Raw genomic sequence first — 19743 nt, forward strand, 5'->3', positions numbered from 1 at the left:
ATAAGGGAAAGGGACATCAATGCCGACTCACGCGATCAACACCAGTGATGTTGTCTCAACCAACAGATTCAATAATTTATAGCCATGCTGTCTCGTGGAAATTTTACTCATGGCTGCTGAGATTTAATTTGAAGAGTTTGGTCGGTTAAGTTGGTGGGTTGCGAGAAGTGATTTTTCAATGGTGACAGTGACTTGACTTTGCTTTCACATATTGCTTGTTGCAATTATTAAGGGTTTCTTTACTAGTTTCATTATAAATACCTAATGAAAAAAAAATGAGGATAGAAACCAATAATTGTTCTATAATCTATATTAGAGTTTCTTGAACAAGTTAATATGAAATCACCTTTTAAAATTAATTTTACTTTGTGAAGATTTTTTTCGAATTGGTGTTTATGAAGAGTTTATGCTTCCATTCATAGTTTTCTTAACAGTGGTTGGGATTATTGAAGACTATGCTTAATGGATATTGAGATTCTGTCAAGCACAGTGTTCTTGATAGAGTCTGGTTAGACAATAGAGAAAGTGTTTCTCTTTTCGTTTATCTTTTTAAGGGATTCTTTTAGAAGGTAGGGAACTAAAGGGTGGTAGTAGTGATTTTAGGTCAGAAATTTACATATGAGCCATAGATGCATATCATTGTAGAAAACACAACCATTATACTGATGACCTTTCAGACCTCAAATATCACTAGATCTCCCAGCACCTGCTGCAAAGCAAGGCTAAAAGCCTAATGGCAAATGCTAAGGAAAGAAAGATAAAAGAATACAAGGAATATTTAAATATTAATCATAATATGTATAAATAAATTACTATATAATACTCATCTTTTTCTCCCAAAAGCAAAAAAATGGAAGTTGCTGCTGCCATATCCTAAAGCCAAAGAGTTTAAATTTTCAACCAAATCTTCTGAATTCGTTTAAGGAGGAATCAAAACCAACTGAACTTATAAACTTGTGATGATCATCATCTCAATATACACGAAGGGGTCAGCTATTTGATTCCAATTGCTGCAGGATCAGTACCAGGCTTTGCACCAATAGCAAAAAATTCAGTAATAACTTCTAAAGGCATGCCTTTTGTTTCAGGAACTTTCACGTAGACAAATATCCATGAAATGATGCAGCCAACAACAAATAATCCAAAGACACCAGGGAGACCGAGAAGCTGGAGCAAGGTGGGGAATATTAAGGTGATAATCAAGGTACAACCCCAATATGTGAGAGAAGTCAGGGAAATGCAGATTCCACGAACACTTGTTGGAAAGATTTCAGCACATATGATGTTTGGAATAACGCCAATGCCCATGCAGAAGACGCTTTCATAAACCACAACACTAATAGAAGTGATTGCAGCATTGATGACAGAATTTAGTTCCAAGAACTGCTTGATTATTAGTGCCAGGAGACAAACTATCAAAATGGGTACTGTATACAGCATGATTGACCTGCCATGAGAAAATACATTATTGTCACCAATTTCTGCGCTTCACTACATCTTTTGTTTTATGAGATGGATAGCTATGCATAGACAAGTTCATAACAGAATTTTGCAGAGACCAACATTTACGCAAATATTGCACTAATAGGACACTGTCTACATTAAAAAAAGCAATCCTGTCAAATACCAACGACAGTAGTATAGTATGACAGGGTAGCAAAAAGAAGCATGAAACAATTGTGAGTGTAGAAATTGAACGATATTGTGGTGATTACAATGCTGTAATATGGCTACGGAAACACATGAAACAGAGACAATATCAACATGAAATTTAAGCCAAGTCATAGATTAAACATACCTCCTGCCAGAAATATCCATGAGTCTTATTGCAAGAGCTATACAAGGAAGCATACAGAATGTTGTAATAATATTTACAAGAAAAGATGCAGATGCTGAACTAAGGCCCAAATTTGATAAAAGAGCTCCTATTTCTGCCTGCTCAAGAATCTGGGGAGCATAGTACAGAAACCCATTTATGCCAGCAGCCTGCAATGCATATTATATTTTCAGATTCACAAAGGAAGCCAAAGTGTATGTGCAGGTCTTCATAGTGAATATCATCCCTTCAACTAATTTAAAATTGCTAGGAAAAGAACTCCTAAAAGCATTATGTACTTACCATATATCCAGTAATTTCGTCAAAATTGTTAGAAAGATGAGATGAGAAAAAGGAAATGAGAGAATACTAATAGTGCAAACAACTAAAGGCTTGCTTAGTTTGAGAAAACATTTTCTATTTCTATTTCCTGCTTTCAATAATAGTTAGCAAAAAATTCAAAAGGTGAATTCATTTTGTTTATGTTTTCAAAAGATTTGCAACACAAAATGATAGCAGGAAACGTTTTCTTAAACCGAACTACTCCTAAGATCCTCAAGACATTTGTGTAGAGCAACTTTAAAGTAAGAATGGATTTTGTATGTTAAAGGATAGGATAAGATATTAGGATACACCTCAACACCTAGAAATAAAGTGGGAACAATAATTCATTCAAAGAAGACTTCTAATAGTGATATGATCAAATCAAACTGAACTAAACCTGAAATTGATTATCCTCACGATTATTGATCCTCCACCTTGATGATGTCGAGACAGGTAAAATATAATACAACAGAGGGCAAAGAACAACTTCCTTGTGGGTACTGGTTTTCATGGCATAAATCTAAAGCCACTAACCATTCAATTTTAAGATGAAATGAAATGCATAGTATATCAATCATTACAACATAGTCAAGTAAGGTAATGCTACTACAATTCTTACTAATTGTACCTGTTGAAGAACTTGAAGTCCTATGCCAACAACTAATGCACGCTTGACTCCTGGTTCTAGCAGAGCTCTCCATTTTGAGCCTTTTGCAGCAACTTCTGGCAGATGCAACAAATCATGAGTTCCTAGAACTGACTGACTGACAAGAGCAGCAGCTTGATACGCTTCACCACCATCTATTGGTATGTCATAGCCAGAAGTTGAAACAAATGATGAAACATGCTGAGAGTGAGATACTGCGGAAGGTTCTGCATGCAAATAAACCCTTTGGAGCCCTTCTCTTTTCCCACCCCCAACACCATCAGCTGATTTATAAACCAACTGCCAACCTCCACCAATGTTTGTATTTTTAGGAGTTTCAACCGCACTCCCATGAGCCAAACTACTATTGCTTCTCAGGCTGCTATTGCTCCTCATACCCAACATGTCCTTGGATTCGTAAGCCCTTTCACCACCACCCCCTTGAAATGACATCAGCGGCGCATGCAGGTTGTCACTGGTACCAAAGGGACTGGACTCTGGTTCTCCCATGCTAAAGATACTGTTGGCATTATGAATTAGCATGCTGCGTGAACCTCCACTCTCAGGGAGAGTATGCTCATGCATACTTCCGAAGAGAGTGACAATAGGATCCTTAAGACCAGTACTTGTGAGAGCTCCAAAGCTTCCTTGCTGAGACAACATACTACGGGATATAAAACTACCCTGTCCATTCACTGGTTGAGCAACCATTGTAACCCCCTCATTGGGACCATATAATTTTATATAATCTTTCCCTGCTTCCTGGTTAACAAGAATCTCGCTGGCTGGGGCAACTACATACTCTTCTATGGAAGTGGCTTCACCCCCAGGGCTGAGACCCTCAGCCAGCGACGCCAATTCCCCTACACATCAAAGTTAACTCTAATCAATACAAACAAAATGATGATTCAGTTCAATGAATAAAACACTAACACTAAGCGGAAATTCAGCGTCACCTGAAACATCATCTGTGCCGCGAAGCCTTTTCAGAACTCTTTCAGCCTCAAGTAGCCGGCCTTTGCTCACAAGCCATCTTGGAGACTCAGGCAGGTAAAACACAGCGAGTAAAATGTAGGCAACAGCAGGAATTGAAATAACTCCAAGCATGAGTCTCCAACTTGGTGAGTCAGTCAAGGACATTGAGAACACCATAATGTAAGCCAACAACATTCCACCAGAGCAAGCAAACTGAGTAAAAGTGTTCAATTGGCCTCTGATATCGGCCGGTGCTACCTCAGATATGTAGAGAGGATTAAGAGTAACAGCCAGAGCAATGGCAACCCCATTCACTATCCTCGCTACCAGAATAACAGCAACATTAGGAGCCCAAAACATTATCAAACCACTTAGGAAAAACATAACAGAAGATGTTATCAGCATAGGGCGTCTTCCAACCATATCAGACACTGCCCCAGAGAATATTGTCACAACAGTACCGGTTATAAACGACATGGACACAATTAGCCCTTCAATTGTCGCATCTAAAATGAAGTCCTTCTTGATGTAAGTCATACCAGCTGCAAGAAAGTACCGACATGTTTGTTCAATTTAAGTAATGAAATCTAGCACACCCTTTTGCAATTCCTATTCTAATTACTTCAAAATTAGGGTAATCATTTTTAGCTTCATGCTCCCAAGTCACAATAACACTAGAATAAAAACCGTATATGAGAGAACACATTATTGCCATTCATTTTTATCATAATTCATACATGACATTGAGAATTTCAGTGAAACACACATGCACTACTGAAAAATCACTAGACTCAACATAATTAGAGAGAAAGAAGAAATGCAAAAATATACTGTCCAATACAGACCTGCAATAGTTGAACTATCCCATCCCATCAGAAGATTCCCAATTGTAGCCGCAAGTGCAACAATCACAACCTCCATCATTTTTTCTCTTTTTAATCTCGTCTGAGAAAAAACAATCCAAAATCCAAACTCAAACACTTCAACTCAAACTGAAAGCTTTGTATACACTCTTTTCAGATCTTCATTCAGAATGTGAAAACTCACAGTTGAATGAAGCTGAGTGTTTTAAATAGCACAGTTCAAAGAATAGGACTGCACACGTTGGACAGTTTGTTTCGAATGAGTACGGTTTCCATCAACCTGTCGGGGAAACTTGGTTTGCTTCGATTTTTTCAAAATCACACCATATTTTAACTAAGACTTAGCTGTACGAGAAGCTTTATTTTTATAACTATATATATATATATTCTTCCATTTTTTATAAATTTTAAAATAATTAATGTGAAAACAATTTCTTTATTAATGATTTAAAAAAATCTATTTGATAATAAAAACATGCATTTATAATATCTAATAGAGATAAATAAAGAACGAAGATTTAATATTTGATAAAATTAAAATATCTTAAAAGAGACAATCAATTATTAATTATTAATTATTAATTGTGATTATTAATTATAAAGTCAAATAGAATGAAGACACCCCAAATTTTATATTATTCTACTTGGTGTCACGCACATTGAATCGTCTCTGCTATTGATCCACTGTGGAGTAGCCACGATTGCACCCATGCATTTTAATTAATATATGTGCTATTCAAAGAATATATTAATCTACCTAATAACCACATTCTAATACACTTACTTTCTGCTATAAATATGTTTATGTTCTTCTTCTCACGATTCCGAACCAAAGTTAAGATTGTGTTTGGTTGAATAGAAAGAAATAAACAGAAGAAAACTAGAGTAGAAATAAGTTGAGAAAGAAAAATAAAATTGAATATTTACTTCTTTATTGTTTGATGTTCAAAATAATTTACTTGATTTATTTTTGTTTAAAAATCTGAATGCCAAACAGTCGTATGAATTATACATTGCTTCTCCCCCACGCTTTTGTAATGACCGATTAATTGGTGATGATTTGATGTGTTTTGTTTAAATTATTAATTACGTGGCCATTTTGTTTAAATTATTGATTACGTGACCAGCCTATAAAAGGGTCTGATTTGGATTTTTTTTTAAAAAACAGCTAAAATTTGGAAGATATTTTGTTACTATATACTATTCAATCGAAAATTGAAAATTGAAGAATCCGTTGAAAACCTAAATATTATCGAACCACGCATTTCACAATCGTGTCAGAAAAAATCAGCAAGTGTGTATTAACTGACAGAAATTTATAATTTATCAAATTGAAGAAGAAGAAAAAAAAAGAACAATGTCGATTTTGTTTTGTTTTCTATTCAAACATTATTTATTTGTCATGATAAGCACGTTTGAGATACGTATGGATTTTCATTTCTCCTTTGGCACTACATTTATTTTTATTCGGTTGTTTTAATCAAATTCTCTATCTGTTACAATTAAGTTGGGATTTAACCCCAGCATGTCACTAAATTTAAATAAAATCATGTTTAGATTTTGTTTTTCAATGAGATCTTTTCATTTCAACATTTAAATTATAAATTAAAAAATATTTCTAAAAGAAAACATGTTTGTTCTAATTTTCTTGCCTAAAATTTATTTTTTGTTAAAAAGAAAAAATAGAAATTGTTGGTCACGTAACTATCTGTGTCTAATCAATTCGACACCTGTAACATTTCAGATCGCTTGTGCGGCTACCGTGACCCAGATAGATTTATTTTGCTCTTCGTTTTTAAAATTCAATTTTTAATCCTTTTAAAGAGTTGAATATGTTTTCTTTGAGTTTATATAATATTTAAAATTTAGTTTAAATTTTCCTAATTCAAGAAGCTTTGAAATAAGTTAGGATAAGATTTATAAATTTGATTTTGTTCTAGTAAGATTGTGTTTTTATTTTTAATAACGTATTAAGTACTGTAAGAAAATAATATTTATCACTTAATAATATTATTGACAGCGCTGAACATGGATGGCGGAGCCAAAAAAATTTAGGATGTGATTAGTGGGACAATATTTAAATTAGAAATGATTCTTTACCAATACTTTAAACTACTAAAATAACTTATAATTATATATTACTATTAGCTAAAAAAATCTACCAAAAGTAGCTCCTCAAACATTATTATAGAAGTTTTTAAGAATTGGTTGATAAAACTGTTCACCCATGAAAAATAAGAGTACCAGGATCACTCATAATAAGACGGGCTAAAATTTTCATTTTAAATTTCTTTTTATTTTTGTTTTTTTATATATATATTTACACTTTTATTTTTTCATCTAGCATTTTTTATTTATTTTTCTATATAGCATCCTTTTGTTTTTATTTTCCTATCTAACACCTTTTTATTTTTTATTTCTCTATCCAGTACCATTTCAAAAAATAAATAAATAAATAATAAATTATTTTTTTTTTATAATTTTAATTTTAAATGTATTAAAAAATAAATATGTTTAATGTTTAAAATAGTTAGAAATATAATTAATGAATAAAAAAATGAGTTTTTACAAAATAAAAAAAATAATAAATTAAAAATGTTTAGTTTAAAATTATTATTTTTAAGAATGAAGAAAAAAAAATAAACTATACAACAACATAAAAGTTGAATCTATAAATATAAAATTAGTATTTATTTTTATTATCATTGATGATGTAATCATGTTAATTTCAAGTAAAAAATACATGACATAATTATAAAAAAAAACAAAGTCAATTAGTATTAATTAATAGTGACACACAAATAATATTGAAGTGTCTACCCTAAATGCAAAATCCTAAAAAAAAAAAAAACTAATGCAATTGCTATACTTAATGCTTAAAAATGAGAAGAAAAAAAAATGAAAAAATAAATAAATATAGAAAATAAAAACAGCAACATTGCAACATATCTTTCATGTTACGAAAGACTATTTGATGGAACTCAGAAAAGAAAAGTATTGGCCTGCATACACTGATCAAATACTATGTCCAAGTCCCGACATGAAAAGAACCTCAAAGGGGAGACCTAAGTCAAGTCAAATAAGGATTGATATGGACATAAGAGAACAACATGATCAAACAAAAAAATGTTCATATTGTCAAACACCAGGACATAAAAAAAACACTTGTCCCAACATTACTGGATTGTGCACTTTTCGTCATTAATTATGTTTTATTTCACACAAACTATTCAATGTAACATTGAAGAAAATATTAAATGAATGATCCTCTTTAATTTACTTTTCCTTTCATGATCAACATATACTTATTTAGTATCGCCTTATTTCTCTTATCTTTATCTTGTTTGGATTTTTTTTATATCTTTTATCTTTTTCTTATTTTGTTTTGCCTTTATTTTATATCTTTTATGTTTTTAGTTTTTTTTTTCTGCCATTCTTCATTTATTTTTTGTTTTTGTTTTTATTTTATTGTTGTTGTTTATATTTTCTATACTTATTTATTTTTGCATTTTTTTCTTCTCATTTTTAAGCATTAAGTATAGTATGTGCATTAGTTTTTTTTAGGATTTTGCATTTAGGGTAGACACTTCAATATTATTTGTGTGTCCACTATTAATTAATACTAATTGACTTTGTTTTTTTTATAATTATGTCCTGTATTTTTTACTTGAAATTAACATGATTACATCATTAATAATAATAAAAATAAATACTAATTTATGTTTATAGATTCAACTTTTATGTTGTTGTAGGGTTTAATTTTTTATTTTCTTCATTTAAAAAAAATAATTTTAAACTAAACATTTTTAATTATTACTTTTTTATTTTTATTTTGTAAAAACTCATTTCTTTATTCATTAATTATATTTCTAATTATTTTAAACATTACAAATATTTATTTTTTAATGCATTCAAAATTAAAATTATAAAAAAAATTGATTATTTTTTATTTATTTTTAAAATGGTGCTAGATAGGAAAATAAAAACAAAAGAGTGCTAGATAGGAAAATAAAAGTATAAATGGTGCTAAATAGGGAATTGAATCCAATAACAGACTCAATTATATAATATTTTTAAAATTTAAAATTTAATTAATATTTCTAATTGAATAATTTTTTTTAATTATTATTATTTTTTAAAATGTTAAATTACTTCATTATAATTTATAATTAAAATTTGATTGATAAATATTACTTATTTAAGTTACATTGTATATCTACCCTCTTTAAATAATTTAGTACAATAAATTAATCTTTTAATTTTTTTATTTTAATTTAAAAAAAAAAAACTGACGTCTCATCCCACCTCTAATTTACTGGTTTGACAAATTAAAATAAACTAAAATATTAAAAATACCAACTTGACTTAACTAAAACAAACTAAAAAAATTAAAAATATCTACTTTGTCAATTTTTCACACATTGACAATGTAGTCATAAATCTAATTTAGCAAAAAATAATACCTCATTTTTAATACAGCTACCAACATTTGAGTTTTGTTTCTGTTGGGTCAACCTTAATAATTCGTACACACTGGATAGTATATGTATTAACAGTGAAGTGTTGAGTATATATATTAAATGTACTTATTTATATCTGTAGAAAAAAAATAAAAAAAAGATACGTTTCATATAAATGAAATATATTGTACTTTGAATTTATTGTTTAACAGTCATGACCTCTAGCCATCTTTGAAGAGATAATACATTATCATGAGGGTTGGTAAAGAGACTATAATGAAGGTTGCTGGAGTTTTGTGTGATGCTTGGTGTAAAATAGAATGGAGATAGGACTACGAACAACATGTTTTCCATCTGACCATTCCAAATGTGCAAAACCAGAACCACTTGATGGTGCTGGACCTGATGCTGTAAACGTTACTGTATATGACTTTTTCTCATCTTCATCGAACCTCAACACGTCTGGCTCAACTTTTATTTTTACAGATGAGATCTCTGATGTAACTGATGCTTTGTATGTTCCTGCAGGCCCCACATTAGTAAGACTCCGCTTGTGTTTAACAACTCTCGATCCTTTCCGACCTCTTGATGGATTAAAAACAACGCTGAATGAAGGGTAATTTAGGTTGGTTACACTGTAGTGGTTGTGTGCCTTGCACTGGAACTTCCTCCTCACCACAATCTCTATCCTTCTGGTTGAATATTTTAAGGCACAGAGGAAGTCCAGATAATCACTCATCACCAAATCATAGACAAGTCCTGGATTAAGCGCAGCAACAGGGTTGACGTGACCGGCACCAAAATCGAACGGTGTTGCGGATTTGTTGGTGGCACTGTCTAGCAATTTTTTACCATTGGTGTAAGTGGAATAAGCTGTGGTCATGAGTGCAGATCGAATTGCAGCTGGGCTCCAATTTGGATGAACTGACTTCATCAAAGCTAATATCCCACTGACGTGAGGACATGACATGGAGGTGCCAGAGAGGATGTTGAAGTTCACATGTCTGTGATCTTCATCCAATTCAGAGGGACCTTTCAATCCTGTCCATGCCGCTAAAATGTTCACACCTGGGGCGATTAAGTCAGGTTTCAATATCTCTGGTCGAATTAGATTTGGACCTCGAGAGCTAAAGTCTGCAACAATGGGCGATGGCTTAATTCCAACCTTCGTTCCCTCAGACACAATCCTAGCCATCGGCTTACGCACAGATGACAGATACTTTTCGATGCCCTTTTTAGCTTTAACACCCACAATAGCTGTTGGCAAAAAATGGGGTTCTAGCACTACTTCTTCCTCTTCGTCACCTTCTACGCTCCCCAACACCATCCCTACACCGCCCACAGATTTCACCACTAACTCTTTCTCTATTGTAGAAGTAGTTCCAAATTCACAGTACACAATTTTCCCTCTAACCCTCTTTGGATCTAAGGAATTCTTTAAACACATTTCCGCACCTTCTTTTCTGCTTGCATTCCTTGCGTGTATGAATGGAATGAGAGTATGGGGCAAAGACTTACCACTGTGAATTGACTCAACATAATACCTGCGTCCATTCCCAAGGGCAACGTAAGCCGGAAAATCACGATCGAGTGTGCTCGCTCCCACGGTGATCAACCAAGGTGCTATGTTGGAGTTGATAGAAGAGGGAGCGGGACCGTCGTTTCCTGCAGCGGAAGAAACCACGATCCCGTGATCCAACGCCGCAAAGGATCCAATTGCAGTGCTGTCTCTGTCGTAGCTGCTTGTGTCAGCTCCGAGTGATATCGAAAGAACGTCAACTTTGTCTGAGATGACTTCATCCATTGCAGCCAACATATCAGAAGCAGCGCAACCCTTTTCCCAACAAGCCTTGTACACAGCGATTCTAGCACGAAAGGCCATTCCACGAGCTTTACCGGAAGCGTACCCAAACAGGTTTGCACCTTCCACTGCAGACCCTGCGGCTATGCTTGCAGTGTGGCTGCCGTGGCCGTCAGTGTCTCGTGGTGATATGGTTCCACTGATGGGACCCAACGTGGCCTCGTACCCTTTTGCATAGGATCTAGCTCCTATCAACTTCCTATTGCAGTTTGAGGCATTGAAATCGACACTTAATTCACATTTCCCTTTCCATTTGCTAGGGATGGGTCCCAGTCCCGCATCATCAAAGCTCTTGCTTTCGGGCCACACACCAGTGTCGAGGAATCCTACAATGATGTCACTTCCTCCATTTGACTCCGGGACCACCTCGGCGATCTTGTCTAGTCCGAGGAAATGAGGTGTTCGAGTTGTTAATGGCCTGTACATTTGCTCTGGCATCACCTGTAGAATGTCTGACCGATTTCTTAGTAACTGAACTTCCTCATCTGTTAATCTAGCTGAGAAACCATGAATGGCCTTCTCATAGGTGTAGATCATTTCTTGTGATTTTGATACTGAAGTCAAAATTGAGTTGTACCAAATTGCATGGTGATTGAAGATTGTTGGCATTTCAGATTTGGCCACATGGACTATGTAAGTGCTTTTCTCATTGTTCGTCCTCTTCTCCTCTTTTGCCAAAGACACATCGCATTGAACTAAAAGAAAAACAAACAGAGTTGCAAGAAAAAGTTTCAGAAACATCTCCATGCCTAAACAACTTTGTTTTGCAACAAGATTCTGATAGCAACGTAACAGAGAACTTGGCTTGATAAAGGGATGGTTTTCAATGCAATGTAATTGTTATAAATGAAGTGCGAGACAACACACACTGATTGACAAAAGAAATAAATTATTTACATTGAATGTGAGAACAAAAGAAAAAAAGTAAACATTTCTACATCGTTACATTTTATCTCTTGTGTGCATGATTGCCCCATGTCTGAATGTTGCTCCTTTGACTTTGCTCTGTTTTCAAACTTTTAACGCACGGGGTTACATTTGGAATTGGCAGTTATAACCTCAGAAGACTTATTAAAAATGTCGTAATTAATAATTTTCAAAACATTTATTACTATAAATAAATAAATACAAGTAGTAATATTGCAAATAAGAGGTTATTAAAGGTTGAAGAAATAAAATATTAAATAACTTGTATAAAATAGAAAGGCATATCTCTATATCCAATTTACATGAAAATTTTAATCAAAAACATATTATTCATATTTTAATTTGATATTTATTATTTTATTATCTATACTTAAGAAGATTTTTCATTATAATTGTTTTTTTTTATATAAATTTATTTATATTTTATCTTTATTTTTATAGGCACCGGACGAGGGTGACCGACCGACCGAACGCATAATAAATGTGAGGGCGTGTGACAAAACTAAGGTGGTTAAAATACACCTCCGAAAAATAAGGAATACGCGTTTGAAGAAGATATGTTCCCCGGGTATTCCGGAGCACGATTGGTAAGACCTATCCATAACCACCCTGAGCCCAAGGGGTAGAAAGCCCATTAGGCAATCCTATAAATACGGTGCTCAAGCTAGAGAAAGGTACGTTTTCATTCACTTACTAAACCACACTTAGAATCTCATACTTACTTGAGCGTCGGAGTGCCTTCGCAGGTACCCTCCCCCGCCCGACCGAAGGAGACACCAAGAAGGAGCGACCGACCGAAGGAGAAGAAGACCGACACGTCAGCAACTATACTACGTCAACCGACCGTGCCTGGGCCCCATCTCTCCACTCAGGTACAATTGGCGTCCACCGTGGGGCCGAGGCAAAATTTCAATTTTTAAAGCTATAATGGTTGCGACAAGGAACAACAATGACGCTATGGCAGAACAGATGACTATGATTCAAACCCTCCAAACTCAGATGGAGGAACTGCGGCAAAAGGGGATGGAAGACCGTCGTCAACACGAAGAGAATAGACGCTGCCAAGAGGAAGAAATCACCTTATTGAGAGAGTAGAATGCACGACTCCAGCGACAGATCGATAATCCCGAACGAGAAGGCCAATCCCATATGGCCGACCGAACCGCCTCTCGCATACCTACACCGGCCGACACCAATCCTGCTTCCAGAGCTGAAACAGTCGAAAGAAAGTCAAGTAAAAGGGGTCATCCTTTTACAGACGAAATCATCACCACACCACTTCCTGACAAATGGAGAGGCCTCGCCATTAAACTCTATGATGGCTCGACCGACCCGGACGAGCATTTAAATGTTTACAAGACGCAAATGACTTTGTATACCACAAATAATAATGTGTGGTGTAAAGTATTCCCCACGTCGCTTCAGGGAGAACCTCTTACCTGGTTTACAGAGCTACCTCCGAACTCCATTGACGACTTTGACATCCTAGCCGCGAAATTCTCCACTCAATATGCCACCAGCCGACCGCATCACATGTCCTCCAGCCGACCGCATCACATGTCCTCCGCATCACGTGGCGGGTGTTCAAATTCCGCTCGAAAGAAACATTTCCGGGACATCTAGTCCGCTCATGCTACCACGAGGAGGCGTCCACACATACCTCTGATCACTTTCACTGATGACGACTTCACAGCCATAGATCCAGCCCAGGATGACCCTATGGTAATCACCGTGGAAATTGACAAGTTTGCAATTGCCAAGACTTTGGTCGACCAAGGTAGCTCGGTCGACATATTATACTGGGAAATCTTCAAGAAAATGCGCATCCCAGAATCAGATATTCAACCCTATAACGAACAAATTGTAGGGTTCTCAGGTGAACGGGTCGACACTAAGGGGTATATAGACTTATATACAACCTTTGGTGAGGAAGACGGTCTCCACAAAACAATAAACGTACGATATCTTCTGGTCAACGCCCAAACTTCCTACAACATCCTGCTCGGTCGTCCGTCCATCAACAGATTAAAAAGCCATTGTTTCCACCCCACACTTAGCCATGAAATTCCCTTCAGCAAATAACGACATTGCAACAATCCATGTCGATCAAAAAAACGCTAGAGAATGTTATGTCGCAAGTTTGAAAAGTGAGCCAACTCGACGGCTCTACACGACCAATCCGGACGACTGACTCCCGCAAAAAAGAGGACGATCCCCGACCCGACATTCCGGACGACGCATGTCCTGTCGACAAATGATAGCCCTTGTTGATCTCGACCCTCGTATGGACGATCCCCGTATGGAGGCAGGAGAAGACTTGCATTCGTTCCTGACGATCGCCACGCTACACATATCAGCACTTCACTGAAGCCGGACGACCGAATGGCCATCGACACAACACTTGTCAAAAATGCCGATCTGTTCGCATGGACGGCCGCTGACATGCCTAGCGTAGACCCACAGGTCATCACTCACCGATTATCACTGTATAAAGAGGCTAGGCCAATAGCTCAAAAGAAAAGACATCTAGGCGAGGAACGACGCCAAGCCGCACGTGACGAAGCCGATAAATTGTTACAAGCTGGATTCATTCGGAAAGCCCATTACACCACATGGCTAGCCAACGTGGTTATGGTAAAGAAAGCAAACGAAAAATGGCGAATTTGCGTTGACTACACGGACCTCAATAAGGCATGCCCAAAAGACTCTTACCCTCTGCCTACCATTGATCGTCTCGTTGATGGGGCGGCCGGACATCACATCCTCAGCTTCCTTGATGCCTACTCAGGTTATAATCAAATCCAAATGCACCTGGCCGACCGAAAGAAGACAACATTCATGACTGATTCCGATAATTTCTACTATAAAGTTATGCCCTTCGGACTCAAAAATACCGGGGCCTCTTATCAAAGACTAATGGACCATGTATTCCACGACATGATCGGCAGGAATGTTGAAGTCTATGTCGATGACATTGTTGTCAAGTCCGACTCATGCAAGCAACATATTGCTGACCTAAAAGAAGTTTTTCAAGCCCTCCGCCAGCACCAGATGCGACTCAATCCTGACAAGTGTGCGTTTGGCGACGAGGGGGGGGAAGTTCTTAGGTTTTATGCTGACCCATAGAGGCATAGAAGCTAACCTTGAGAAATGTAAAGCTATTTCCGAAATGAGAAGTCCCAACTCCATTCAGGAAATTCAGAGACTCATCGGCCGACTCACCGCCCTATCCAGATTTGTTCCTAAACTTGCAGAACGAACGAGACCCATCGTCCGATTATTGAAAAAAGCATCCCGCTTTGAGTGGTCGGCCGAATGCGAGGAAATTTTCCTCCAATTGAAAACTTTTCTATCTTCCCTGCCGGTCATCCAGAAACCGGACGCCCGAGAGCCCATTATAGTCTACCTCGCCGTTTCACACGAAGTCGTTAGTTCAGTCTTAGTGCAAAAAATTAATTTTGAAGAACGGCCAGTTTATTTCGTCAGCCGCGCCCTCCATGGCGCCGAAATTCGATACCAAACGATCGAAAAGGTAGTTATGGCTCTCATCATTACCGCCCGACGAATGCGTATGTATTTTCAAAATCATCGTATTATTGTTCGGACAAATTACCCCATTGTAAAGATTCTCACTAAGCCAGATTTAGCCGGACGAATGATCAGATGGACGATAGAACTATCCGAATTCCATATTCAGTACCAACCACGAGGAGCCATCAAGTCGCAAGCTCTGGCTGATTTCGCAGCCGAACTCACTCCTTCCCCAGCCGAGACTGAACACTCATCGTGGATCCTATACGTGGACGGCTCCTCCAACGAAAGGTCGTGCGACGCTGGAGTCATTATGGAAGGCCCCGACGAGATTGTCATCGAGCAAGCCCTAAAATTCGACTTCAAAACTTCAAACAATCAGGCCGAATATGAAGCCATTTTAGCCGGTCTACGCCTCACTCAAGAATTGGAAATCACTAAGTTAATTTGTAAAAGTGATTCCAGGCTAGTCATCGGTCAACTTAATGACGAATATGAAGTCCGAGAAAGCTTTTTACAGCGATACTATCACTTAGTCAAACAGTCGATGAACACCTTTTCTGAAATTTCCATGCAACACATTCGACGCGATCACAATACTCGTGCGGACGCCTTGTCCCGATTGGCAACCACGAAGTGTAAGGGAATGCATAGGTTGGTCATCCATGTTACGCTTGCACGCTCAAGCATCGACCTACAGAAATGCCTAACGACCGACGCGGAATCTACTTGGATTACCCCAATTAAGCAATATTTACTCGACGACACATGTAGTCCTCTCGGCGAAAAAACCATGAAGCTGCAAGCCGCCCGTTTTGTCTTAATTGGCGACGACCTTTACCGCCGAGGTTATACCCGACCACTCCTTAAATGTTTGACACCCGACCAAGCTTCCTATGTCGTCCGAGAGTTGCACGAAGGAATTTGCGGAACTCACTCCGGCGCACGAACAATGGCTGCCAAAGTATTCTGGGTCGGGTACTACTGGCCGACCGTCCAAGGCGACTGCACCAATTTCGTCCAAAAATGTCTTAAATGCCAAGAGTTTGGCACTTTGTCCCATAAAAAACCTAAGGAACTTCATTTTATGTTATCACCTTGGTCGTTCGTCCAATGGGGTATGGACATCATTGGCCCTTTCGCCCCCGGTAAAGGCCAGTGTAAATTCTTACTGGTCGGCATTGATTACTTCACCAAGTGGATCGAAGCCGAGCCTCTGACTGCGATCACCGCCCGCAATGTTCAAAATTTCGTATGGAAAAATATCGTTTGCCGCTTCGGGCTTCCACAGATCATCATCACCGATAACGGTCGGCAATTCACCGACCGGACGTTAGCTGAATTTTACGAGAAACTCCACATCAAACACATCGCCAGTTCAGTCGAACATCCGCAAACAAACGGACAAGCAGAAGCTGCAAACAAGGTCATCCTGAACGAACTGAAGAAACGTCTCGACCCAGCAAAGGGTAACTGGACTGAAGAACTCTTAGAGGTCTTATGGGCATATCGCTGTACTCCTCAGACGACTACACAAGAAACGCCGTACAGCCTGATGTATGGCACTGAAGCTATGATTTCCGTCGAGATTGGAGAACCTTCTCTCCGCCGACAAACCCTTGATCTTGATCTAAACAAGGAAAGTCTCTCGGTCGGCCTCGATCTCATCAACGAACTTCGGGACAAGTGTAGAATTAGAGAAGAAGCATGCAAAATTCGGGCGGCCAGACGATACAACTCCAAGGTCAAACCGAGACTGTTCCACAAAGGCGACTTAGTATGGCGAATGCAGAGTAGCGCCCGGAAGGAAGGAGGCAAGTTCTCTAGCAATTGGGAAGGACCATTCCGCATAGCAGATATGACAGCCAGTGGAGCCTATTACTTAGAACATTTATCTGGGAAGGACATACCGAGAACGTGGAATGCCACGCATCTCAAATTTTATTACAGTTGAACTTAATAATAAAAGTGTACTCTTTCCTCGCTCGGTCGGTTTTTCCCTAAGGAGGGTTTACGACCGAGAAGGTTTTAACGAGACACTATAAATTAAAATCCAAGTCTCCTATTCCTTTTATTACTCAATCTATGCCTCGTTCGGCATTCAAATTATTATTAACGTAATCGGAATTATTTATGCCTTGTTCGGCATCAGAATTAACTTATCATTACTTTAACGTAATCGGAATTATTTATGCCTCGTTCGACATCAGAATTATTCAGAATTATTTATGCCTCGTTCGGCGTCAGAATTATCATTACTTTAACGTAATCAGAATTATTTATGCCTCGTTTGGCATCAGAATTATTTATGCCTCGTTCGACATCAGAATTTATTCAGAATTATTTATGCCTCGTTCGGCATCAGAATTATCATTACTTTAACGTAATCGGAATTATTTATGCCTCGTTCGGCATCAGAATTATTCAGAATTATTTATGCCCCGTTCGGCATCAGAATTATTTATGTCTTGTTCCGCATCAGATTTAACTTATTACTTTAACGAAATCGCAATTATTTATGCCTCGTTCGGCATCAGGATTAACTTATTACTTTTATGCCTCGTTCGGCAATTATTTATGCCTCGTTCGGCGTTCGCATTATTGCTAACGAAATCAACTACGCCTCGTCCGGCATCCAAATTAATAAAATCTACTTACAACAAACAAACAAGGTTCAAAAATACCAATTCGGTCGATCAGCAATCAAATATTACATCCAAAATAAAACCACCATTGTACGATGCCCACATGCCGGGTCCATCAATTATCTATGGGATATTCATTAATTCTTCAAACGAGGCGTCCGGCTGTGGTCCCGGAGTCTTCGCCTCAGCCTCCTCATTAATGTCGCCAGGGTTGGTCAGCACAAGTTTTCCATCGACCACCATTTTCTCAATGTCATACCGGTCGTCCTCCAGTGGCGCACCGTGCAGACAAGCCACTTGTTGGATGCCCAACCGGAAGTATTCTTCGCTAATGCGAAGCATGAAGTCGTGACACTTGGCCACTTCCGCTTTCAAAGCCTCCTCCCGGTCGGCTCCTCCTTTCAGTTGCGCCTCAAGACTCTTCGTGAGTTCCTCTTGCGCTTTTAAGGCCGTCTGCTTCTCCTCCAACTGGACCTTCAACCTCTCTGCCTTCTCGGTCGACATCTTGGTGGCTTGAGTGGCCTCGGTCACATCTTTCTTTAATCGGGGTATGGTAACGGTCGTCACTCTCTCGAGCTCTTCAACCACCGTCCGGCTTGCCATAAGCGCCCGGCTTTGTAACTCTAATGTTTCCACCATCAGTTTAGTTGTAGGGATGGTGGCAAAAATCTCATTCTCTTCGGCGGTCAGCTCCGCCTACAGGTGGGCTGCTATGTCCAGGCCGATCGCCAATAGCGTTGGCTCAGAGGTCGTTCGGGATGGCCCAGCTCGGCCCTCCTGATTTCCCTTTGGGGGCCGACCCCTTTCTTCGCAGCAGCCGAGGCCCCCGCCGCAAGAACCGTTGTAGACGGAACGGCCGCCAATGCCCCGGCCGTGTCGACAGAGGCCGACTGACCATCCCTACTCTGGCGCAACTTGTTCATATACTCATGCAAAGAAGCGTCCGCCCGACTCATGATTTCTGCAAAACACATAGGAATTAAACACTATTAATGAAGTTATTCAATCAAACCAAATTTACAATCACATACCAATAAAATCCGCCCAGGGATCGGACGACGCATATAACGAAATTATCTCCCTCGTAGGTAACTTGTGAGGGAGTTGGTCAAACACCACCATAACGGCCTTATCCAAAGCCGACAGGGCCGTACGGGAACTCGTGTTAAGCACAGTCAGATTCTGGGTCCAATGGAACGAAAACTTGGTAACATCATCATTATAAAAATACTCTCGGCCGTCCGGCTCCACAAATATCTTGAAATATCGTTCCTTGAAGTTCTTGTAGGATGTGGTGAAGGCCGCAAAATGCACACTCCCCGAACGGCTGGTCAATGACACCAAACTTACTGGGTTGGACGAATGTGTGTTATAATAAAATAAAAACACTTCCGCTCTGGGTGTCAAGTCAAAAAGTTGACACACCATTCGGAAGGCCTGCATGCACGCCCATGAGTTCGGATGAAGTTGGGTTGGAGCTAGGTTGAGAAACCGTAGCACGTCCATCGTGAACTCATCGAACGACAACGTCACTTTCAAATTAGCGAATAACGTACTATAAACATAAAAGAAATCTACCGGAGCGTTCTCCCTTCCATGACAGACACGGTCGGTATACCCACATATTTCGGCAATAAGAATATCTGAAGGTAAACCCGACCGCACGACAGGGGCCCTAACTATCACTTTATCCAG

The 19743-nt window shown here is 38.4% G+C and overlaps 2 protein-coding genes across 2 annotated transcripts; both read right to left on the reverse strand.

The window, feature by feature from the left end:
• Positions 1–639: 639 nt before the first annotated feature.
• On the reverse strand, positions 640–4993 carry LOC137811049 (monosaccharide-sensing protein 3). Its single transcript, XM_068612618.2, has 5 exons — positions 4607–4993; positions 3743–4303; positions 2769–3649; positions 1799–1986; positions 640–1447 (listed from the first exon to the last, which is right to left on the reverse strand). The coding sequence occupies exons 1-5, from the start codon at positions 4683–4685 to the stop codon at positions 994–996; spliced, it is 2163 nt and encodes a 720-aa protein (XP_068468719.1). The 5' UTR covers positions 4686–4993; the 3' UTR covers positions 640–993.
• A 4265-nt stretch (positions 4994–9258) lies between these two features.
• On the reverse strand, positions 9259–11757 carry LOC137811050 (subtilisin-like protease SBT1.7). The gene has a single exon (XM_068612619.2). The coding sequence runs from the start codon at positions 11690–11692 to the stop codon at positions 9356–9358; it is 2337 nt and encodes a 778-aa protein (XP_068468720.2). The 5' UTR covers positions 11693–11757; the 3' UTR covers positions 9259–9355.
• Between the last annotated feature and the right edge of the window lie 7986 nt (positions 11758–19743).

Source organism: Phaseolus vulgaris, chromosome 2 (assembly GCF_051622355.1).
Source record: "Phaseolus vulgaris cultivar YP4 chromosome 2, ASM5162235v1, whole genome shotgun sequence".
NCBI lineage: Eukaryota > Viridiplantae > Streptophyta > Magnoliopsida > Fabales > Fabaceae > Phaseolus > Phaseolus vulgaris.

What these genes read in the sequence shown, in the direction of transcription:
- LOC137811049 (XM_068612618.2), bottom strand. Translation starts at nt 4,685, where the DNA reads ATGATGGAGGTTGTGATTGTTGCACTTGCGGCTACAATTGGGAATCTT. An exon ending in CGGCACAGATGATGTTTCAG is followed by an intron (nt 3,650 to 3,742) that starts GTGACGCTGAAT and finishes TTTGATGTGTAG; the next exon opens with GGGAATTGGCGTCGCTGGCT. An exon ending in GACTTCAAGTTCTTCAACAG is followed by an intron (nt 1,987 to 2,768) that starts GTACAATTAGTA and finishes TATGCATTGCAG; the next exon opens with GCTGCTGGCATAAATGGGTT.
- LOC137811050 (XM_068612619.2), bottom strand. Translation starts at nt 11,692, where the DNA reads ATGGAGATGTTTCTGAAACTTTTTCTTGCAACTCTGTTTGTTTTTCTT.